We start from the raw sequence: 25,647 nt of genomic DNA on the forward strand, positions 1-25,647 counted from the left end.
TTTCAGTAAAATGACAATCCACACAGAAATTTAAAATTCTCCTTAATTTTTATATAGTTTCTCATTGTCAGTTATGCTTCCCTCAATTTTCAAATATAGTTTAAAACAATGAACTGTGAATTTCCAGTGAACTCTTCCCATTCGCATTGGTGCTTTATTTATTGCACACCGCACTGTCTTTTCATGCTCTTTATTTTTTGCATTGATTATTATATCACTGTTCAGCATTATTCAAGCCATTTTTTTTAGATATACCCTGAATAGTGTGCAAACTACTTGAAAGAAAAAAGTAGTTAAAATTTTTTGGAACATCATATTATACTTAATACAGTCCTCAGTTCATAGCAAATACACAATAAATGTCATGTATTAACAAGACCAGCAAGGTGCTTGTGATTTTCTGTATTATTTCAAATGGCAATGAAGTGATGATAATGCTAATCAACTTTGCAGATCAACAGAAAAATCTGCTAATTTATACATCCCTACTACTATGTTCTTAAAGAAAAGTTTACATTAGTTGTGATTATTGAATTCAACACTAAGCTAGAAATATGGAGACTGGAAAAATATTTTCCCCACATCTTTTTTATACTTGAAATATATGTTATACATTTCCAAAGATTTTTAAAATACGTTCACTTCTAATTCCAATTTACTGAGCTTATATTAATTCAGAACTTAGAAATAATCCTGGTATATGATAGAAAAAATAGAGGTTTTGAGGCAGGAGATAGCATGGGAAGAACTCTGTGACTACACTCTGTTGCTGACCAGCACCTACTGTCCTGGTCACCAGGAAATACCGTTTAGCATGTAGGTAGGATGAATAGTAAACTAAGGCAGGGAGGAGAGAAGCCCTTGAAATTCTATGTATTGTTTCCACTATCTGGGAAAGCCTTTGAAATTGTGTATTCATCCCAAGGTCTAGAAGGGGGAAGAGGAAAGGGTCCACAGAGCCCAAAGAAGATGCCCCCCAAACAACTTTGATTAATTGCCTACCTCTGGTCACTATCTGTTTTAAGAGGGAGTCCCTAATGCTTACAGAAAGAGCCCATAAATAACTTTGAGATAACTGCCAAAACTTTAATTACCTGCCTCCTGTCACGTATCTGCTTTACAAGATGAACAAATGGAGTCTGGAGCAAGATAAGGATTTGGGGTGATGCAAATGCAGTACTATGATTTCAGGTTAAGATTCTTTTACTTAATCTTTCTGGGCCTCAGCTTCCTCCCTTGTAAAATTGAGATAACAATAGTACCTATTTTATAGGGTTGCTGTAAGATCATATAAAGCACTTAAACAATGCCTGGCAGATATAAAGCACTCAATAAGTGTTATCTATTGATTTGATCTTTCTGCTTCTCATCCACTGCTAATTTGATTTACCAAAGAAATGTCAACATTATTGCAAATGACCAGGCAGCAGGTAAGTAGTCAGGGCCTTATGTTCTGATCTGTAATTTGCAGGAACTGACTTAGTCTCTCAAATCTCTTAGCTTCTCCTTCCAAAAACATGATGGTACCACTTTCTCTTCTTATTCATGAAGCACTGGAGAGCCCGTGCTCCAGATGGTAGAGACAACATGGACACTTCTCTGTGAGACAGTGATACTACAGATACTGAGAGCATTTTTTCCACACTCTAGGTGGATATTGTAAGGGTTTGAGGGAAATCAATTATGTGATATGATTTTGGAATACTTTAACAGGGTAATAATGTAAATAATGCTGGACCAATGTAATATAGTAAATTTAATTACAGGTCCATCTAAAAGGTTCCTTCAATGCTTTCCAAACAAATCTCCTGTCCTAGAATATATGAGAAAAAATTATATTGAAACAGAGGTTAAAAGTATGCACTAAATGAGAAAAGTTAAAAAAAAAAGTGGCTATCATGGGCCAAGAATCTGACTTGTTATGAAATTATTTTTATTTCATAAGTACATATAGTGATTCTAGTGAAAAGTTCCTTCCTAATTGATTACTAAATATTTAACAAAAAAATGAAAATAATAGTAATATAGATATAATTCACATTAGCAAATATCTGTTTCTTAAGAGACATACATAGATTTTAAAAAATCAAATAATGTTGCCCTGACGAGTGTGGCTCAGTGCATTGGACATTGTTCTGTAAAGCAAAAGGTCACTGGTTCGATTCCCAGTCAGGGCACGTGCCTGGGTTGCTGGCTCGATTTCCAGATGAGGTCCCTAAGAGAGGCAACTGATTGATGATTCTCTTCCTCTCTTTCTCCCCTCCCTGCCCCTCTCTCTAAAAATAGATAAATAAAATTTAAAAAAAAATCAAATAATGTTAAAATATTACCCTGGAAGAGTGCTGTTTAAAGGAACAATGTTATAAATTCTCTAAAAATGGGAAAGATTTTATTTTTAAAGTAAAATTCACATCCTATTAAATTCTGTGGGTAATTCTGAACTTCTGCATTATTGTATAGGTTTGATTTAAGGCAAATACGTCTATAAAAAACGAAATACAGTAATGTTAGGAGAAAAGCAATATAAAAGCATCACACCTCATGCAGGCCTAACCTGTGCCAGAAGAAGACGGCACAGTAATTAGTTGTCAAGCTCCAGAATCGACTCACCAGTGTCAAGTTTCTCTTCATTGTTTATTTCCATAACTACAAATTTCTCACAAACTGCAAAAGTTGGTAAAGTAGAAGAAATAAACTGGCCAAACCTTTAAATAGAAGAAAAAAAAGGTCACGAATTTTATTTTTTCTCTCCCCAAAATAACAACAACAAGAACAACAAAATGAAACAAAGAAATGAAAAACAAACTAATATTGGTAACTCCCGTATAACACGGTTGTTAGGTTCCTAACAAATGCCATGTTAAGCAAATCTGTATTATACGAAACAAAGAACTAGTACAAAAAGGGGGGTTAGGTTCCAAAATATAAAAAAAAAAACCATACTATTATATTTTTATAATTAAGAGAAATATCTCTATTAAAGCAATTTTCACCAAAAGTATTACATATTAGTATGAATTAAGTCATGTTTTCTTCGTCATCACTAAGTTCCATTAACCAAATGCGTTTTCTTTTTGACGAGATATCCTCATCCTCTGAACTTTCTTAAGCATTATCTTGATTTCAATGCTCTAGTTTTTGCAAAAAATCTGTTATTTTAGATTGTTTGCTTTTAGCTGAGAGATCTTTATGAGTTTTGTTATATGGTGCTATGCACTTTTGAAGTTCCCTCTTAAATTTTGTGCTCCTTTCAGTGCAAGGATCTTCATTTAAGAAATATGACTAACTGTTCGGCTAAGTCTAGGCCTTTCTTTATGCTTTTTAGAGTAAACTGCTTAGCTTCTTTGTTTTCATCAGTACTACCATCCCTTAAGTTATCTTGGCACATTCCAGATGTCATTTCCACCAAAATTGCTGCATCAGTTTCTTCTTTTATCAGCAACTCTTGGGTATCTTCTACAGTCACATCGTGTTAGAGCGAAACTGTGTTACAGAAGTGCCATATTGTACGGGGGATACCTGTACTTCTTTATTTAACCATGCAGTGGTCATGCTTCCGAATGGAGCGTGAGTGGTCGCGTGGATGACATGTGTCATCCAACTCTCTCTGTCGCAGATTTCTGGGTAAACTGCACAGCTTAGGCGCTTTGCTGGAACTGAGGTGATGCAACATCTTTCGAAGATTATTAATCTGAGCATATGCAGCATTGCCATGTCAACAATGGACTAAAACTGACAATTATTCTGTATGGATGACTATTGTCATCCACATGACCACCCAGGGTTAAGTAATCTTCTACAGACCTGCAGGTGATTATTCTTGGTTTACTTCCCCTAGGACCTTCACTATTAACATTATATAGGGTGGGGCAAAAGTAGATTTACATTTGTGAGTACGTAAAACAGAAACTTTATTCTTGTATTTTTATATTATTATTTTCCATACGAATGACTGTAAAGCTGTTTTGCCCCACCCTATATATGTTAAAATGCTTTAAAATTTACTTCTCCAGAATGATGAGTCTTTTAATGCACTAAGCCAAATGATTTCATGAATCAAACAGCATAGTCCAAATTAAAATGTCCTAATATCTATATGTATCCACTGTAGTAGTTAAAATTTTAGGTTTTGGAAATGCAGGTAAGGTTAAAATCCTGGGTCTATCAGTTTTTACTTGTGTTACTTGGGCAAGTAGTCTAATCTTTCTGGGCTTTAGTTTCTTAATTTGTAAAGTAAGGAAAAATAAAAGCTTAATAGGTTTCAGTGATAATTTTAGCGAAGTGGTCATTCTAATACCAGGATAAGATTGAAATAAATATTGTTAATAATAGCAGTAATTTCAAAAATAACTTTTAAACTTCAGTTTTAAATCTGTCACCAAGTTTTAAAAATGCTTTCAATGGAAATGCATATAAACCTGAGTGATTTATATGTTACACAGATTAGAAATTAGTTTACTGGGAATACTCTAATAAGTAGGTGTGATTTCACTGATGCCTGGAAGATTCTATGAAATGTGATGGTCAAGACCAGTTTAAGCAATTCTTTACTTGGAAAATACTTTGGCTAGGTAGTTTTTTCCTCCCATTTTCAGTTAAGATGGGAATGATCACATAAATGTTAACATTTCTACAACCCATAAATAGGTCTTAAGCCATTCTTACATTAGCAGCAAAATAATACATTGTATAAAAGATTTGAATATACAAAAAAAATCACTATCTGTTTTGGATGATACAGAATAAATATAAATGAAAAGGCATGCTCATTATGGGTGTGTGTGTGTTTGTACATAGAGAAGTAACCAGGGCTTGGGGAAGAGGGATTGAGAATTCCTACACTGAACACTGTTACGTCCAGGAAAATCAATCCACTGGGTTCATTCCTACATCTTTTCACAGCAATATTCTATTATTAACTAGTGGCAACAATTGGCTTGGCTTTACTGAGACATGTATGTGTTCTGTGTCTTACAAAGACCTTGAATAGTATTAATATTACAGGTGTTGTACATGTATAAGAACCAATTACAATCATCTTTTTCATTTTAAACTCACTGATACTTTCAGTTAATAAACAGACAAATACAGAAGTTTTCACTACCTGAGCAGATCATTGCTGTTGGGAAAACCCTGCAGTAAGAAGCTCAGCACATTACTAATAGCAGCAATAGTAGGCTGGGATAAAGACATATCTCGGAGAGTCAGTAGCAGCTTTGGGATTAGCTGGAATTCCCTCATTAATTTGGCATTCTTTGAAGCTTCACTGTAAGAGAAAGAAGACTTCATACACTATACTTTCATCTCTTCTATAGCTAAACAATTGACTACATAGGTATTAACTAATACCTGGATTCTGTGAGCAGTTCAATAAAGTGTTCAAATAAAGAAAGATGAAGTTCATATGGTGCATGGAGCCAGACCTATAATAAAAATAAACAGTGGTATACTTAGGGTTAAAAATCACCCCAAATGCCAAGCCAACAAATATTGCAATACAAATGCAGCACATGAAATTTATTTCACTCATTAATTAACTGAATTAACTACTTTATTGTTCTTTTTATTTAGTGAAGTCTTTTAAAACTGCTTGTGTAGCCCTGACCAGTGTGGCTCAGTTGGCCGGGCGTTGTTCCCCAAAATGAATGGTCGCTGGTTCGATTCCTGGTCAGGGTACATGCCTGAGTTGCAGGTTTGGTCCCTGGTTGGGGCGCATGTGAGAGACAACTAATTAAGGTTTCTCTCTCACATTGATAATTCTCGCCCTCTCTTTCTCCCTCCTTTCCTCTCTCTCTAAAAAATAAATAAAAAATTTGAAAAACTGCTTGTATATATGACTTCTGATTCTGTTTATAAAGAAATAGTTGCTATGGAAATTACCCTACAAGAATAATCAACTGAAAAGGCAGTATCAACGGAAAATTTCTCTGGAATCAATGACTGAACATTATTTTCTCAACACTGAATACAAATACGGAATAAAATGAATATTGGTTGCTATATATGAATACAAAGACTGAATGACTAGAATCTTGTGTGGGGTCCAAAAGTGAAATTAACCACTGCAAACAATTCCTGGAACCCACACAGAGGTCCCCACCTACCAGACTGTAAAGGCTTCATAATACATAGTGAATTGGGCAGTCTCAAAAATATAATATCTTAGTGTGGGGCTAAATTAGCATCAGACGAAAGGTTGCTCTAGGTTCACCCTAACAAAGCTTAAAGGCATGTCTCAAAACAATCAAGATAACTGCAATGTCAGAGCAAAGTTCTTTAAAAGGAATACAAATAAATCTAGCACTCAGCAATGTAAAATTTAGCATGCAATCAAAATTTATCAAGTACTCAAATAAAATGGAAAATATGACTCATAAGGAGAAAAATCAATTATTATAAATAGCCCAGAAATGACAGAAATGATGAAATTATCAAGACCTTAAAAAAGCTATTAAAAATATGATCCATATGCTATAGAATGTAACAAAAAATATAAACATGAAGAGGAAATAGAAGATAACCAAATCCAGAATAAACTTCTGATAAAAAAAATATGTAAAATAAAATATATACTAGATGAAACTAACAGCAAACTAGACACTACTGAAAAAAGTTCAGTGAACTAGAAGACATAATAATACAAGCTAATCTAAATGAAGCATGAGGAAAAAATGCTGAAAAGGAATTAGTATAGATAGTGCACGAGTGACTTGTGTGACAATATCAAGCAACCTAATTATGTGTAACTGGAGTCCAGAAAAGGTTGGGGAGTGCACCAGGAAAAAGAGTTGAAGAAAGATGACTAAAAAAATTTCCAATTTGATGAAAATGACAAACTCACAAATCTAAAAAAGCGAACAAACTCTAAGAAGAAGATACTAAAAATGACAATGGAGTGACTGATATCTTTAAAGTATGAAAAGAATAAAAAATGTGAAAGACTTATTGCATATGCAAAAATATCCTTCAAAAAAGAATATGTGAAGAGTTCTTCACACAGAGAATTTGTTATCAGCAGATGGCACTGCAGGAAATGTTAAACGAAGTTCTATGGGCGAAAGAACTATACAAGATGGGTATCAGGAGCCACACAAAGGAGTAAAATCTACATATGTGGGAAAATATAAAAGAATTTTTTAAGTATCTTTAAAAGATAATGGACTGTTTTAAAGTTAAAATAATACAAAGTATTGTGGGGGGCATAAACGTAACAGAAGTAAAATGTCTGATAACAATGGCGCTATAATTAGGAGGGATAAATGGAAGTATACATTGCAAGGTTTTTACACTGTCAATAAAGTGGTAAAATATACTTTGAAGATAGATGAAACTGTTACACATGTATGTATATTATAAATTCTACAACAACCACTATAAGAGAAAATGCTTGTATGCTATTACAATTATTTTATTTATTTTTTGTCAAGTGGCTGTTCTAATAGAATAGAGTGATTTATGTATTTATATTACTGCGGTTTGGCGTAATTAGGAATGCTATATAAAACCATAAAGTGAGCAAGGTAAAAGCCAACATTTGTCAAGCACCTAAATTTCTGATGTTTACATATTAGATTTTAATAAAAAATCTGAAACTAAAGATAATCTATGATAAATGTCAGTTACTAAATGAAAACAAAGCTAGATTGGTTAAGCAGGTCTCCTTCTCCCATAATTCTTTCTGTATAGTTTTGTCTCTGTGCTTTCATAAGTTTTTAATTGTTTATCGATTTATTTTTCTCTTCTAATGGACTAAATGCCTTGAGGCATGAACTCTATCTTTATTTTTACATCCTTAGCACCTAATACAATGACTAGTTCAAAGGTGCTCAATAGACATTTGGTAAAAGAATGAGAGGTTTGTGTTTTAGAACTTTGAGGATCAGGTTGAGAAATGTGAACTTTATTTTGTAGAAGGGGAAATCACTGAAAGTTTTTATTTAAGTAACTGATATAATTGTGTCTTAGAATGAGATTTTTTAAAAAAAGGCTAGACTGAAGAAAGGGAAAGTAGTAGGTGTGAGGTAAGGAGAATTGATTAGGGCTTAGTGTAGTGGAATTTATACCACTTAATATCAAACTCCATAAACAGTGAGGAAGCAGGAAGCTGATTTTTCAATTTCAAGCTTCGGTGACTGGAGGAATGGTGCTGTTAATAATAGAAACAGAAGTTAGAAGAACTAATTTGGGGAAGAACGTTAAGTTAAGGTGTTGGGAATAAAATGAAATGTTGAGCAAAAAGTTAGAAATAAGTCTGGCATTCAGATGTCAGGCTACAGATTTAGATTTGAGAATCAGTTCTCTAGAGATGAGTCTGCAGAACTGGGTGAGAACTTATAGGAAAGTAAAACAACAAATACAGGAAAAGATAAAGAAGTGAAATTAAGACACTTTTATCTAAAATAATGAAAATTTCATGCCATAGAATTGTGGGAAAAGTAGTGAGAAAAATATAAGAACCAGGAAAATGATACCTGAATGTGAACAAAAGAACTAGGAGATTCAAGAAGAGGGAAACAGACTGCTGCACATGCTCCTGAGAGCTGTGGGTACTGAGGCAGAGTGTATTGTATAGACAACATAGGCCAGCCTGCTATAGGCTTTCACAGTAAAGTTTCAGTAAAGCAATTAGGGCACACAGTCTGTCTGTCAAGGATTCAAAATAACTGACAATACAGAGCTTACTGTTATTATGAGAAAGAAGAGTTAGGGCCTAGGCATTATAGTTAGCTGATATTAAGTGCTAGACACTACTCTGGATGGTAGGAATATAAAGGAGAAACTAGATATGATCTCTGCAGTCATAAAGCCTATAGTCTCACTGAGGGAGATATATACACAGGTGGGATAAAAGTAGGTTTACTGTTGTTTGTACAGAAAATTATACAATAATTAACAAATAAAGCAAGAATAAACTGTACTTGCATACTCACAACTGTAAACCTAGTTTTGCTCCACCCTGTACTCATAAAATATATAGTGATGGGTATAAACAGTGCTGAGAACAAGAATGTAATTGACAAAAGATATGCAAGGTTAAGTGTTTCCTTAAGGAGGCAGAGTAGAAGTGGTTTATGATAAAAAGACAGCAGAAATAAAGACCTGTTATTTTGGCAAAATGAATGGTATTTTACTACGGAGCTACTATTAAAATAAATTCTACATCCAGCTCCTATTTATTTAAGGAAAAGTTTATATCAGAATTATTTGATGGAAATATGTTTGCCTCCCATAATGCCAGAGGCCGCAGCCAATTAGCTATAGTTAGGTATGTATACTGTATCATTTCACTTCTATACTATTTGTAAAATTAAATATCCTTGGGGAGAAGGAAACCCATCACTACCCTATTTTTCATATTTTACTAATGATATTAACATGAGCATCATAAAATTATGGAACACATCTAAGACATAAAATTGTTTAATAGTTTATCAATACACAGAATAAGAAATGGATTCATTGATTACATACTACCAGTTAGTATTTATGTACATACTTCAAAATCACAAAGTAGGTCCTGGAAAGCAGTTGAATTGGGGATAATGGAGGTCTCATGTCCACTATCAACAGTTCCAACCAAGGAAAAAGTTAGATGAAGAATATGGCTGTTAAGAAGGGAACGTTTCTTCTTAAGCAGCATTGCTAGCAACTAAAAGAAAGCAATACCAAATGCTTGTTACCAGTCATACTGTATATACAAACATATACATATTGATACACATAAATCCTTTTTTACATAAATCCTTTCAATTCACATATAAATTTTTAAATTGTTGCTATCATACGTATACAATTTTGTTTTTTTTCTACATAACATTTTATCAAAAGGATTTTTTTCTTTGGTAGCATAGTTTTCATAATTACAGCTGTAAAAGGCTGAATGATATTCTATGGAATGGTTACAGTATTATTAGTCATTCCCATACAGTTGGAACATTTAGGTTATTCCTCTTTTTTTAATAATAAACAATGCTTCAAAGAATCATTATAAATTTCGCAAAACAAAACTTATCAAAACGGTGCAATTAAATCTATGAAAACATGTAGTAAATAGCTTATCCACTCCCCATCAACTATAGGCTAAAGCTAGAGAAGACATTTGTACTTCATTTACACTAGAGGAATTTAATCTTCCTCCAAATACTTACTTCTCTTCTTACAAGTAATCTTTTGCCTCAACTTAGTAGACTGTGGATATATAAACACTGCATATTTTTAATCCGAGACTAGTGATGGCACACCTGTTATATAGTGGCTCTCACCCCCTCTAGGTAAGTAAGGATGGGGGAGGGTGTAAAGATGACTGGGTGTGCAGGGGCGAGATAAGGAAAAAGGGAAGAGCTCTGGATCTATTATTGATCTGGCAGTCTCTAGAGCAGGTGGTAGTATGACCCTATTTCATTTCATTCCTGTTTCCACAAAGCAAAATAATTCCAAATTAGTAAACCATTGTTCTGAAAATATATTCAAATATATCAAAGCTATACTGAAATAACATGGTATAATTCAAAGGTTGAGTAAGTGAGATTTGATGAAATAGAACAAGGATAAACCAAAATAAAGAAAACAATTCATACTCAATAAAAACTACTAACTTTTAAAGCTTACGTGGTAATATAATTCTTAGAGTTTAAAATAATAATAATAAAAAATTTTATTTTTATGCAAAGTAAAGTGAAAGCAAAACTTTATGTTTACAAACCTGGTAGCCCTTGATTCTTTCCATTTCCTTGCTGGCTAGTGGGTTACTCTTGACCACACAAACCAGGGCCTTGACTGCAGCATAGAGCCCTTCCACATCAGAAGCCATGGCCACCAGGCCCAGGATGGCTGCGGCTCCACCAATGTACTGCAAAGTAGTGGCAACAGGCTTAGGGACAAATGTTCTTACTCCTGATTAAAAGACAGTGAAAAATAATTAAAATGAAGTCCTGAAGTAACCAAGAACTGAATAAGTCATCTTAAGAAGATTTAATTAATTATAAATGATACTTTAAAAAAACCCACTCAATCCTAAAATAAAAATTCTTAAATTTCCTGGTAGAATTTGGGAGAAGGCAATAAATACTAACGTTTATACTCTCAGAGAAGAGTGGGAGTAGAGGAGTAAGTAGAGAGAAGCGGGGTTTGAGAGCAAGCACACATGTTTCTGTGTGGCCTGGGACCATGTAAAAGCACAAGAATACTGAGGCGCTGGGAATGCATTTCTGAGAAAAGTGAGACTGTCTTACAAGGAACTATTGGGGAATAAACTTGGGGAGAGCAAAAGCACTTTAACCCTGTGAACTGGGCAATGGGATGGAGAGGCCTCCCTCACAAGGATGACATACTCTCTAAAGATAAGCCACATTACTGACCATTGCTCAGGGCTTCTCCCAGTTATGTAACCCGAGCAACAGTCTAACAGTGACTCCAGAAGAGCATAATTGCGTGGAAATACAATACAGGAACTAGCTTTGTGTCAATTAAAAAAAATTCACATCTACATTCCTATTTTTTAAAAGGCGTTGTTTGAATGTCGTTTGACGTCTGATCAAGATTGAGATTTTTAAAAATAAAACTAATACGCATTTTACATTTCTATGTACTTTGTAGTATTCACAATACTTACATACCTTATGGCACCGGTATGAAAATACAGTCAGTATTACTAGTTTATAGGAAAGAAAATCGAAGTCCACAGAGCTCGAATGCCTGGCATAATGCCAGACACTGAACAGTAGGGGCTGGAACCACAATCTTTGAACTCTGCAGTCACTGCTCTTTCTGCTATACCACAGTGCTGCTGCATTTTTACAAAGAACATAGAGCAGCGCTCAGTAAGGATATGCTGAATTGATAAAATACCATGAGCTCCATCCAGCATAAAGGAAACTGTTTTATCAATGCAATATGATCAGAAAAGAAAAACAAAGTTATGTGCACATCACTGGGATGATAAAAATTAACAAGGATTGCTAAATATGTAGAATTCTGGCTGGCAAAACACTAACTTGTTAATTGGTCTTGTTAACCTAAAAAGGAACCAATATTATGAACTGATTTGCACGTTCAAATATGTGTTCACTGGCTCTGAATTTTGGATGTCCTAGTTGGATTATGTCTCAAGATTCCATCTAACCAAAAAGTAACCAACTCTTTTAAAGCAAACATCAGGTACAAGGCTCTGCAGAATGTCCACCAGTTCTGACTTTTATTAGAGTTGAATTCCCAGTGTTGGTACTCCAAAGCTATTATTTCTAGCTCACTTCCAGACAAGAGAAGCGCTCATGAGCATCGCCATGGCTGCACCAAATCTTGGAACAACCATCAATATTTCTGCCTTTATACTTACTTACATCTGTCCCTATATGTACTGTGACATTTAACTTGAAATCACACGTAAGTGTGTAGTCAGTGCTCATCAGTGCTGACAAGAGAGGAAAAATTAATGCGATTTTATAGAAGTTGTAATTTTTAAAGTAGACTGGAATTTGAGATAATTACATTAGTCTCTAAATATTGCAAAAACATTACAGATCAGCAATGTAAAAGATGAACCACCCCTTACGTGAGAAAAATGAACGCAGGTTTGAAGGTAAATAAAGAGGTTTGGAACAACAAAGATAAATTACTTACCTAAGTATCCAATCAGAGTAGCCCCAATTGTCCGGGCAGCTCCATTAAGATGTCCTGCTGAATTGTATATCAACTTGACAGGAGTGGCGTTCTCATGGGAGGAAATGCCTAACTGAAGAATAGGAAAGGGAAAAAAAGAACAGTCTGAACACTTTTTAAATTACAGTACAGTTAACAGGCAATATTATACTAGTTTCAGGTGTACAACAGTGATTCGACATTTATGTAATTATGATGTGCTCACTACACTAAATCTAATAACCATTTGTCACTGCAAAGTTATCACACAATTACTGACTATATTCCCCTTCACCTTTTTCACTCGTCCCTGCCACGCAGCAAATACCAGTTTGTTCTTTGTTTCTGTGTCTGTTTTTGTTTTGTTTATTCATTTATTTTGATTTCTTGAAAAATCAACATATAAGTGGAATAATGTGGTATTTGTCTTCCTCTCTCTTAGTTCACTTAGCATTAATACCCTCTAGGTCCATCCATGATGTTGCAAATGGCAGGATTTCCATGTGAATATTTTGGTTGGAAAAGAAAAAAAAAAGACATGATTGGTAACACACATTTTCTGTCTCCTCTTAAAAACATGACCTTTCTTTTTTTAAATGTTTAAACACTTTCAAAAATGTCAACTCATAGAAAATTAACTACTGAGAAGGTGGTGAGGGGGTCTTGGGAAACACAGCAACAGGGGTCTTTTTGAATGAAACTCTGTTGTGGTTTAAAGGTTCTCATCACGGCCTCACAGTATTTGATCCGTGACCATAATACTAGCTTTATCCAAATCCAAGTAAACATCACATAAATTATCTAAGAGTTTATAAACATAATCACTTTAAAAAAACGCTCAATATTTTTATTATTGTTTTTCAATTACAGTTGTCTGATTTTTTCCCTCATTGCTTCCCCCCACCCAGCCCACCCCTTCTCCCACAGTCATATCCATCCCCGTTGTCCATGTCCATGAGTCATTTATACACGTTCCTTGACTACACCCTTCCCTTACTTATCTTCCTTCTCCACCTGCCCCCGATAACTGTTATTCTGTTCCTTGTTCAATTTAGTTCAGTTGTTTGTGTTGTTCCTTAAGTCTCCTATATTAGGTGAGATCATATGGTATTTTTCTTTCATTGCCTGGCTTATTTCACTAATCATAATTCTCTCTAGTTCCATCCATGTTGTTGCAAATGGCAGGAGTTTCTTCTTTCTCTCTATTGCATAGTACTCCATTGTGTAAATGTACCACAGTTTTTCAATCCACTCATCTACAGATGGGCACTTAGGCTGTTTCCAGCACTGCTATGAATTGGAGTTTCAGGATTTTGGGGGCATAATCCTAGCAGTGGAATTGATGGTTCAAAAGGCCGTTCCATTTTTAGTTTTTTGAGGAAAATCCATACTGTTTTCCATAGTGGCTGCACCAACTGTTTTTGTTCAAAAGGCCGTTCCATTTTCAGTTTTTTGAGGAAAATCCATACTGTTTTCCATAGTGTCTGCATTCCCACCAACAGTGCACGAGGGTTCCCGTTTCTCCACATTCTCGCCAGCACTTGTTTTTGTTGATTTGTTGATGATGGCCATTCTGACCGGTGTAAAGTGGTATCTCACTCTGGTTTTTATTTGCATCTCTGTGATGGCTAGTGATGTTGAGCATTCTTTCATGTATCTATGGACCTTCTGTGTATCCTCCTTGGAGAAGTGTCTGTTCAGGTCTTTTGCTCATTTTTTAATTGGGTTGTCTGTCTTCTTGGTGTTGAGATGTGTTAAGTTCTTTATATATTTTGGAGATCAGTCCCTTGTCTGAGGTATCACTGGCAAATATGTTTTCCCATGTGGTTGGCTTCCTTTTCATTTTGCTAATGTTTTCTTTTGCTGTGCAGGAACTCTTGAGTTTGATGTAGTCCCATTTGTTTACTTTTTCCTTTATTTCTCTTGCCTTAGATATATCGGTGAAAATATCGCTACATAGGATATCTGAAATTTTCCTGCCTATGTTTTCCTCTAGGACTTTTATGGAGTCATGGCTTACATTTAAGTCTTTGACATCTTGAGTTTATTCCGGTGTGTGGTATAACTTGGTAGTCCAGTTTCATTTTTATGAACTTCCCTGTCCAATTCTCCCAGCAACATTTGTTGAAGAGGCTCTTCTCACTCCTTTTTATGCTCCTTCCCCCTTTGTCAAATATTAGTTGACCATATAGTCCTGGGTTTATTTCAGGGCTCTCTATTCTGTTTTATTGATCTATATGTCTGTTCTTATGCCAGTACCAGACTGTTTTGATCACAGTGGCTTTGTAGTATAGTTTGATGTCTGGTAATGTGATTCCTCCTGCTGTGTTCTTCTATCCCAAGATTGCTTTGGCTATTCGGGGTCTTTTTTGGTTCCATATAAATTTTTGAAGTATTTGTTCTAAGTCTGTGAAATATGTCACTGATATTTTAATAGGGATTGCGTTGAATCTGTAAATTGCTTTGGGTACTATGGACATTTTAATGATGTTCATTCTTCCCATCCATGAACATGGTATTTGCTTCCATTTATTTGTATCTTCCTTAATTTCTTTCTTCAGTGTTATGTAGTTTTCTGAGTACAGGTCTTTTATCTCTGGTTAAGTTTATTCCTAGGTACTTTATTTTTCTGGTGGATATAGAAAATGGGATTTTTTTTTTTTAGTTTCTATCTCTTATATTTTATTGCTGGTGTACAGAAATACCTTAGATTGCTGTATATTTACTTCGTACCCTGCTATTTTGCCAAATTCACTTATTATGTCGAGTAATTTTTTAGAGGAGACTATAAGGTTTTCTATGTATACTACCATGTCATCTGCAAATAATGATAGTTTTACTTCCTCTTTCCCAATTTGGATGTCTTTTATTTCTTTTTCTTGTCTGATTGCTGTGGCTAGAACTTCCAACACTATGTTGAATAGGAGTGGGAATAGTGGACATCCTTGTCTTGTTCCTAATCTCAGGGGGAATGATTTCAGTTTTTGTCCATTGAGTATGATGTTGGCTTCGGGTTTCTCGTATATAGCCTTAAATATGTTGAGGTATGCTCCCTCTGTTCCCATTTTGCTGAGTGTTTTCATCATAAATGGGTGTTGTATTTTATCAAATGCTTTTTCTGCATCTATTGATATGATCATGTGATTTTTGTCTTTCATTTTTTTAGGTGGTGTATTATATTTATTGATTTGTGAATATTAAGCCATCCTTGCATCCCTGGGATGAATCCCACTTGATCGTGGTGTATGATCTTTTTAATGTGTTGCTGGATCCTGTGGACAATATTTTGTTGAGGATTTTAGCATCTATGTTCATCAGCGATATTAGCCTGTAGTTTTCTTTCTTTGTTGTGTCTTAACCTGGTTTTGGCATTAGGGTAATACTGGTTTCATAGAAATACTTGGGGATTTTTCCCTCTTCTTAGATTTTTTGGAATAGTTTGAGAGGGGTAGTAGTTAGTTCTTCCCTAAATGTTTTGTAAAATTCTCCTGTGAAGCCATCTGGTCCAGGGCTTTTGTGTGCCAGGAGATTTTTGATTAGTTTCAATTTCATTCTTTTTTATTGGTTTGTTCAGGCTTTCTATTTCCTCTTGAATCAGTTTGGGAAGATTAGATGTTTCTAGAAATTTGTCCATTTCATATAGGTTGTCAAATTTCTTGCCATTCAGATGTTTGTAATAATTTCTTACAATCCTTTGTATTTCTGTGATATCGGTCGTGATTTCTCCTCTTTCGTTTCTGATTTTGTTTATTTGGGTCCTCTCCTTTTTTTTCTTGATGGGCCTGGCGAAAGGCTTGTTGATTTTGAATATTTTTTTGAAGAACCAGCTCCTAGTTTCATTAATGTTTTGAATTATTTGTTTGGCTCTATGTCATTTAATTCTGCTCTGATCTTGATGATTTCCTTCTTTCTACTCGCCCTGGGCTTTGTTTGATGTTGTTCTAGTTCTTGTAGCTGTAGGGTTAGATTTTTTTTATTTGAGATTCTTCTATCCTTTTCAGGTTGGCCTCTATTGCTATGAACTTTCCTCTCAGGACTGCTTTTGCTGTGTCCCATAGGTTTTGGGCTGTTGTGTGTTCATTATCATTAGTTTCCAGAAACTTTCTGATTTCTTCCTTGATGTCATTGTTAACCCATTCATTATTTAATATCATGTTATTCATTCTCCATTAGTTTGGATGTCTTTAATTTTTTCCTTGAGGCTGATTTCTAGTTTCAAGGCATTGTGGTCTGAAAAGATGCTTGATATAATTTCAATTTTCTTGAATTTGTTGAGGCTTGTTTTGTGTCCTGTCATGTGGTCTATCTTTGAAAATGTCCCATGTGCATTTGAAAAAAATGTATATTTTGCTTCTTTGGGGTGAACAGTTCTATATATATATCAGTTAAGTCCATTTGGTTTAGTGTGTTGTTCAATGCCTCAATATCTTTGGTGTTTCTTTGCTTCGAAGATCTGTCTATTGTTGATAATGGAGTGTTAAAGTCCCCTACTATGAGTGTGTTGTTGTTAATATCCTTCTTGTAGTCTTCTAGTATTTTCCTTATATATTTGGGTGCTCCTATGTTGGGTGCATATATGTTTACCAGGGTTACATCTTCTTGATGGATTGTTCCCTTAAGTATTATGAAATGTCCTTCTTTGTCTCTTTTTATGGCCCTTGCTGTGAAATCCGTTTTGTCTGATACAAGTAATTGCTACCCCAGCTTTTTTTTCATGTCCATTTGCTTGGAATACTTTTTTCCATCCCTTCACTTTCAGTCTGTGTAAATCTTTTGTTTTGAGGTGTGTTTCTTGTAGACGGCATATACGTGGGTCACATTTTCGTATCCATTCCGCTACCCTATGTCTTTTAATTGGAGCATTTAATCCATTTACATTTAAGATTATTACTGACAGGTATTTATTCATTTCCCTTTGTACCTGTGTTCTCTCCCTCTTTTTTTTTTTTTAATTCTTTTTCTTAAAGCATTCCCTTTAACATCTCTTACAATGCTGGTTTGGTGGAGATGTATTCTTTTAGTCTTCCTTTGTCTGAGAAACCCCTTATTTCATCTTCCATTTTGAATGAGAGCCTTGCTGGGTAGTCTTTGTTGTAGGCCTTTTGCTTTTCATTGCTTGAAAAAAATTTTTTGCCAATCCCTTTTGGCTTGTAGTGTTTCTGTTGAGAAACTGGTTGATAGCCTTATTGGAGCTCCCTTGTATATTATTTGGTGTTTTTCTCTTGCTGCTTTTAGGATTCTCACTAATTATGAAGTACCTTGGAGTGGACCTTCTTGACTTCATCTTCTTGCGACCCTCTGTGCTTCCTGGACTTGCATGACTTTTTCTCTCATTAGGTTAGGAAAATTTTCTGTCGTTACTGTTTCTATCAGGTTTTCTATCCCTTGCTCCTCCTCTTCTCCTTGTATCCCTATGATTCTAATGTTGTTTAGTCTCATGTTGTCCTGTTCTCTTAAACCCTCTTCATTCTTTTAAAATCTTTTTTCATTTTTTTGTATTGTCTGGCAATTTTTTTCTACACTGTCCTCTAACTCACTGATCCGATCCTCTGCTTCGTTTAGCCTGCTTCTGACTGATTCTACTGTGTTCTTTAGTTCAGAATTTGTATTCTTCACTTCTTCCTGGTTCTTATTAATAGTTTCTATGTCCTTTTTAATGCTGATGTAGTTCTCTTTAAGTTCCTTGTAGCTTCCTGTCAATTCTTTGTAGTTCCCTTGGAGTTCCCTGCAATTTCCCTAGTTTGTCATAGTTTTCTTTGAGATTGTCAAGTACATAGAGCTTCTTTATCACCATTCTTTTCAATTCCACTTCTGATAGTTGGCTTATGTCTATTACATTAATCTCTCTTTCTGGGAATTCCTCTTATTTGTTTTTGCTTATTAGATTTGTCTGCTTTAATTTCCTGCCTTTGTGGTATGCCATTCTTTATAGGAGGCCTGGGGGTTTCAGTGGTGTAGTCTTTTTGATCTCCTGAGCCTGATGCTCTTGGGATGCCCTTTATGCTGTTTGTTTATGCTGTCTGGTTGTATTTCAGTTACTCTTTGGTGGATCCTTTGTTCTGGCTAGTTGATTGAGGGTCACTCTGCCCACCTTGTCTTGAGCTCTTTTGTGGAGATGCTGTTAAAACATAAACACACAACCCAGACAAGAAATCCACACTCTCAAAAATATCCCCCACCCACAATCCCACTATCAGCAGCAAATGAGCTAGTATTAATATAAATATAGAGAGGTTAAGACTATTATACTATAGGAGAAACAGATAAAGAGTTATTTTAAATAAAAGAAAGATGATTTTTGAGAGGGAAGATGAAAGAATAATAATAGTAGCAAGTAGGGTCAAGGCTATGCTAGACAGTAAGTAATATTTACACTGTATGTTAAAAAAGAGAGGGAAGAATGCAGAATAAAGTGAGAAAGAGGAAGTGTACAGTATTAGGTTGAAATAGCAGTTATATGCTATATGTTTAGTGTGAAAGGGAGGCTAAACAAAACAGACAAACACACAAACAAAAATTAAAGAAGAAGGATAGGAGGGTGAGAAGGTAGGAAACAGATTAAAGAAAAGAGTTTTTTTAAAAAAAGGAAGAAAAATAAAGTAAAATAAAAGAGAAAAAAAGGAGAAGATAAAAAAGAAAGGGTTTTTACTCAGTTCAACCTTTGTGCACAGTCTTTTTTTCCTGGATCCACACCTGGTCAAAATTCCATGAGTTTCAAATCTTTTCTGGCTGGCTGGCTGTGAGGAGATCTGGCTGGTTTCTGTGGCTGCTTTTCTCTCACTTGTGAACCTGCTGCAACTTTCTGCTGTGAGCCGCACTGAGTTGGGTCTCTCCCCACTTGTCCTGTGGCACCCCCAGCAATCCTCAGGCTTCTCTAGCAACATTGTTCTCCTGGCAAGCCAGTGCGCATATCCCTAGTCCCTGCCCAGCCTTGGGTGCTGTCTTCGCTCCTCCTCCCAAGAAGTCTCTGTGCTCCAAGCTGCAGCACCGGGTTGCGTCAGTCCCTGGTTGGCAGCATCTCACTGTTTGTCTGTGCACACTGCTTGCCTCCCTGGGGTTCCCACTGCGTCTGCGTTTCTGCCGCAGTTCTCCTGTATGGGCCCCTCTCCCTGGCTTAGTTCTGCTTTTTGTTTAGTGGTGCTGTAATGCACGCACCTGGGGCAGAGGGTTGCCAGCCCAGATTTGCCAGCCCAGGGAGTACCACTAGACTCAGTTCATACAGCTTCCCACAGCCTGGGCTGCTCGCTGTTCTCCCACACCTCCGGCTGTTTCAAGGAACCCTTCCCATTCTCTCCCTCCGGGACTCCGCTGGTCTCAGCGCCTATGGCAAGCAGCAGTTTGCAAGCAGATCTTGGTCAATGAGCTGGTCTGCAGCTGCCCCTTTGGGGTGCGGTGCAGCAGTAGCACCTGGCTGGAGGGCCCAGTGACTCCCCTTGAGAGCATGTGCGAGCCTTCTGCCCTTTTCCACTCCGCTCCCACACTCCCTTCCCTGCTCGCGCTATCTGAAATCCGCACTCACTCACTCATCTCTGTGTTTGTACTCCAAGCCTTTCTACTATGGGAACAAGCAGACAACACTGCTACCTACTTCACCGCCTTCTTTGGACTCAGAAATGCTCAATTTTGTGCGCGCATACACAATGTGCTGTCAAACAAACGTAATCCTAAGACTTCAATTTTATTGTTACCTGTAGAACTAAATTTATGTAGTTTGTCTTCCTTAGAAGACGGTACATATATGCAGAAACAAACCTCTGCACAGGAGTTGTCAAAAATTACTGTTCCCAAATCCTTCCCTTCCAGGCTCTTGATTCCCTTCCCCTTGGGCTTTACCTCCCCTCGTCAACCAGAACAGCTGGCCAAGCACACCGAGGACTCCCAGCTTACGAAACTCAATGGTCAGTCCTCTTAGTTTCCTTCTTGCTCGCTGCTACTCTTCAATTTTCTGGGCTGGTTCTTCTTCATCTCCCCAACTCCGTAGGACAGGAATATCCCAGGTCTCAGTGTGAAAACCTTTCCTCTTCTCTGTCTACGTCTACATTTTGGTGAATGTACCTAGTCTCATTGCTTTAAACAGGATCTATGAACATCCAGGGCACTCAAGCCTCTCCACTCCATTCCAGATTCCTATGCCCAATGGTTCTGATAGCTCCACTAAGATGTTTGATATACTTCTCAAACTTTTCCAAAATATAATTCTCAGGATTCGCCTCCCCCCACTCCCCAATGACTCTTTCTGATGTTGTCTCCAAACCAGAAAAAATGACTCCATTTTCCTCATTGTTAGAGCAAAAAACCTTGGAGTTATCCTTGACTCTTCTCTTTCTCTCACAATTCACAGCCAATCTATCAAAAACTCTTAGCTTGATCTTTAAAACAGACCTCAGATCTGATCATCGCTCATCAGGGCCACTGCTATCACCACATTTCAGACCACCATCATTTCCCATATGAATTATTATTGCACTGACCTCAAAACTGGTCTCCCTGCTTCTACCTTTGTCTCCCTTCAATTTATTCTCAATAGAAGTCAAAGTAATCCTGGTTAAAAAGTCATAACATTTCATTTCTATGTCTGGAACCCTACAGTCCTTTCTGCCTCATTCAGTTAAAGCCTATACCTTTACAAGTGCCTATAAATTCTAAACAATATAGTCCCCATCACCTCTTTGAGTTTCTTTCCTACCCAAGCCTGCTCTCACTACGCTCTAATTATGCGTGCCTCTGTGGTAGCCATACCCTTTCCTCATGGCCTTAGTGCTTGTATTCCTGAAACGTAATACCACCCCCTGCACCCCACACTTACATCCCACCTATTCCCATATTCTCACTGTTCGATGCTTCATCTCTCTTTAAGTCTGTTCAAATTTCGCCTTCTCAGTGAGGCCTTCCCTAACCATCCTGTTTAAAACTATAATCTTATCTCTTTCTCCTTCCTTTCTTTGTTTTTCTGCATAGCACTCTTGACCTGCTAACATACTCTATCATTACGTTCTTTCTTGAGTTATTATCTGTCTCTTTCACAAGAATGTAAAAACCATAAAGGCAGGAATTTTCTTTTTACCACTGCTGTGTCCTGAACAAAATAATGCATATAGTAGGTGATCCAGAAAAACCTTAAGTTGTAATCTTAGAAATAGCAATTATGTTCTTTAGTTTTCTAAGTTCAATCTCTCAAATTACCAATAAGAATATAAGAACATAAATCATGCACTTAGAAGACAATTCTTACTTTTCCAGATTAAGCTAATATCTAAATATGTTTTGGCTTAAATTCAAAGCCAAAGAAACCAAATATATACAAGAAAAGCACTGTTTTCAGCATCCCCTCATACTTGGGCGGGACTCATAATGAAGCTCTGAAATATCTTTCCAGAATCAGCCAGAGCTCACCAGGGAATCATTCTGCTTACCTGTTTAGCAATGGCTTTGCTGTCCAACTTGTTGTGCACCTTCCGGATTCTTGCCACTGTCAGGGAAGCCACAGAGAGTGCATAGAGGCCAAACGACACCTTTTCCTCTGGTACTAACAACACAGGAGATGGGACTATGCCTTCAGATTTTGCATCTTTACCTTCAAAAGAAAAACAATCCTTTTCAAAATTGTTATTCTAACAAGTATTTTTCATTTTTAAATCAGTGAACCTGAAAATCTTTTAAAGTACAACGGAACTAAACTGAAAAACTTCAATTTTCAGCTCTTCATTTATTTAACTAGAAAATCAGGAAAGTCACAGAGCTTTAGATTTCAAGTTTTACTCTGAAAATATGCTTAACATATAGCATGATGTAAAGAAAGAGTGTTAATTGTTATCAAGCAAATCACAAAACACTTCCTCTAAGTTCAAATGAGAAGAGAATTAAAATGAGAGGAATGGCCAAGAGCTTTGCAGCACTGGGCCTCCTTCCCACTGGAAAGCCCTTATCTACGCCTCTGTGTTCTTCTCGACAGAATAGCAGAGTATTTAAGAACACAGGTTTTGGAGCTATATGGCTTAAGTCTGAATCTCTACTATATCACTCAAAAGCTGTAAGACAATCCTAGTCGGGTGGCTCAGTAGGTTGGAGTGTTGTCTCATACACCAAAAGGTTGCAAGTTTGATCCCCAGTAGGAGTGTGTATGGGAGGTAACCAATCAATGTTTCTCACATCAATGTTTCTCACTCTCTCTTTCCCTTTTCTCTCTCTCCCCTACTCTCACTCTAAAATTAATAAACATATCCTCAGGTGAGGATTTTTTAAAAAGCTGTGTGACCTATATATCCCCGTGCCTCAGTTTCCTCATTTGTAAAATGGGAATGATAACAACAGTACCCAACTCCCAGTATTTTTAGGAGACGAATAAATATATATGAAAACTCAAGCAGTTATGTCCTTCATGCATATTAACTTACCTGGCATATTTAAGTACTCAATAAGTGTTAGCTATTATAGATGCTATATAAATCAAGAGCATTAGTGTAAGACAAATTACTTAGCCATAGGATTGTTACCATTACAATATACTTGTCCTAACTTCTGAGAACTTTGGTATAATGAGAATAAGGGGATGAAAGACATTATTTGAAAAGCGAACTACAAAGGAACTGTATTTAACATCAGTTCCTTTGATTTTAAACTCTTTTGAAAGAAAGGATAACAAGAAGTGAACAGCAGGAATAAAGGGATGAGAAAAATCGATGTTAACTGCTCTAACCTAAAGAATGTATGTGTGTGTTTTCTGGACACACTTTAAACTACTTCATGTAACAGGAGAAATTATAGAAAGAGAAGAAGGCTGAGGTTAGACTCTTAATGAGAATGTACACTGATATATTAGAACCAATAAGAGAAACTGGAAAATTAGTGATCAGGTAGGAAGACAAAAATTAGGGAAGTACACTATGATCAGTGGAGGAGCAGGAGAACACTGTGAAGAGGAATGAGTGGTCAATAGCATCATGTTAAGAAAAGTAGAGGAGAAGGTCCCCTTTGTTCTTTTTAGAGAAACATAATGTATAACCTTATGTACACACATGTACTAAAGTCATGCATCTACATTGTAGGAGTTAAGTTTTATACAACTTTAAGAAAAAATAAGTTACTCACATGGCATACATACAGCCTGAAAGCTTCCAACATAATTTGGTCCTAGTTCATAAATGGTAGTAACACTTGAAGGAGGTAAAACTTCTTCCAAAAAATGCGTGGGTCCTAGGCGCCAAACCAGCGAAGCGATTTGGCGCTGGGCAGGTGGAGTACCAATGTATGCATAGACTGTGCTAACCACAGGTGGATTTACAGAACCTGAACCCCCGGGAGTACTGTGAACATAATGAAGCTAGAAAGAAACAAAAAGCAAGTGTGTAAGCTATGACAAAAAATTTCCCCCCAGGAAAATAAGCACTTTTGGTGTATATTTTCATTATCTCAAGGTCATAACAACCTTATAAATGTACAAAAGCAATTGGATTGAGAAGCAAAAGGTCAGGCCAAGATTCTGAAACCTGACGTGGAAGTTGGAAATGTTATCCAATTCTCTAATACAGGTAAACTAAATAATGCTAGAAAGGGAAATATTCAAATACAGGGATACTGTTACTGGTTACTTCAACTCTCCTTTCTCCTGACTACTATCGTATCACTATCAAGGGTAGTATTTATATACTCATTAATTCAACAAACAATAATACCAATTATTATTATTAGGAACTAAGCTAGACTATCTGAAAACAAAGATAAAAACAAACAATTCCAGTTTTAAAGGAATATAGAATCTACTGGACTGCATAAAATAATAACAATGAAGTGACAAAATAGTTTCTTTAGGCATCCTCCAACTGGTCTCTCTATTGTAAAAAAGCACTTTGTAGCCTGGCTCAATCACTGGTATATTCACTGATTCTTGGTTATTTTGTAACCCCTTCTTTCCATTCTTCTTTAATAAAGTGGTATGAACTAGCCAGCCACATGACTCTAACATATTGTTTGAATGGGTACTAAAGGTCAATTTAAAATTAAGACAATTTAAAAAATACCCCTGCAAACACACATACATACCACACCACATACCCTAAACTACCCTGCAGAGCAGGCTGAGTTTCCGAGAACAGGCACGCTTACCTTCACAGTGCTAACGAGCTGGCCATCAATGTAGAGGGCTGCAGTGCTGTTTTTCAGCATGCCTTTGCTCATCACCAGAACCAGATGATGCCACTGACCCTCAACTATAAGTTCTCCACATCGAAAGCGAGCACAGCATGGGAGAATCTCATAAAAAGAGGATTCTTCACTAAAATCATCAACTAAAACAGAGGAAGAAATTACAAACAAACAAACAAACAAACAAACAAAAAAGACCCTCATCATCTGCATTCTAACAACTATTCATATTGAGAGCTTGACTTTGTATTAATATGATGATGATGTAAATGGAAACACCCTATTTCTTTGGTAATTTTATCTGTAGTAAAAAGTAAAACCTGGGATATACTTTTGCTTTCTTCTGCTCAAAATACATATAGTTATAACCAAATAATAGCTAATAAAATAAAATATGTATAAAATTACATAGACAATAAAATCAAGTTACAATAGACAACAAAAAAAGACTACTTCATTATTACCTGTCATGGTCTGTTATAGAAGGTCTTTTTAAATTGTACTTTGACATACATTTGATTATAGCATTGGTCAGAAAAAGAACCAAGAAAAATTAAAATTTTATTCTCGCTATATGCTCTGCTCAATGATACAAAAGGGCAACTATCTGTTCTTTGTTTGTGGCTGCATAGTCCTGACCCTCACCTGACAACAGCTGGTAGTAAAAAGGTGATTTATAGAATGGAAAAGTATTTATTGATCCAACTTTCCTGCTTCTCCAGATAATTCTGGTATTTGCTGACATTCTGCAATCACTTCCTGACTCCAATCTGGCTTCTCTGAGCTACCCAGTCTGTTGCCTGATCATGTTAGATCATTATTATCAATTAAATTGTAACATTAAGCTAATTAAAATTAATTTACCTTTCC

At 36.1% G+C, this 25,647-nt stretch overlaps 1 protein-coding gene across 1 annotated transcript in view; it reads right to left on the reverse strand.

Moving 5' to 3' along the window:
• The window catches only part of WDFY3 (WD repeat and FYVE domain containing 3), a 288,940-nt gene that overhangs the window by 80,868 nt on the left and 182,425 nt on the right, over positions 1–25,647 (reverse strand). The window contains exons 21-29 of the mRNA XM_090266254.1: positions 24,739–24,920; positions 23,725–23,956; positions 22,050–22,210; positions 12,619–12,730; positions 10,703–10,893; positions 9,497–9,649; positions 5,350–5,423; positions 5,105–5,266; positions 2,611–2,705 (exon numbers count right to left, since the gene is read on the reverse strand). Of these exons, the coding sequence (XP_090122380.1) occupies positions 2,611–2,705; positions 5,105–5,266; positions 5,350–5,423; positions 9,497–9,649; positions 10,703–10,893; positions 12,619–12,730; positions 22,050–22,210; positions 23,725–23,956; positions 24,739–24,920 (1,362 nt within the window). The remainder of the gene's footprint in view (positions 1–2,610; positions 2,706–5,104; positions 5,267–5,349; positions 5,424–9,496; positions 9,650–10,702; positions 10,894–12,618; positions 12,731–22,049; positions 22,211–23,724; positions 23,957–24,738; positions 24,921–25,647) is intronic.

Source organism: Furipterus horrens, unplaced genomic scaffold, assembly GCF_987537825.1.
Source record: "Furipterus horrens unplaced genomic scaffold, mFurHor1.1.pri manual_scaffold_2, whole genome shotgun sequence".
Taxonomy (NCBI): Eukaryota; Metazoa; Chordata; class Mammalia; order Chiroptera; family Furipteridae; genus Furipterus; species Furipterus horrens.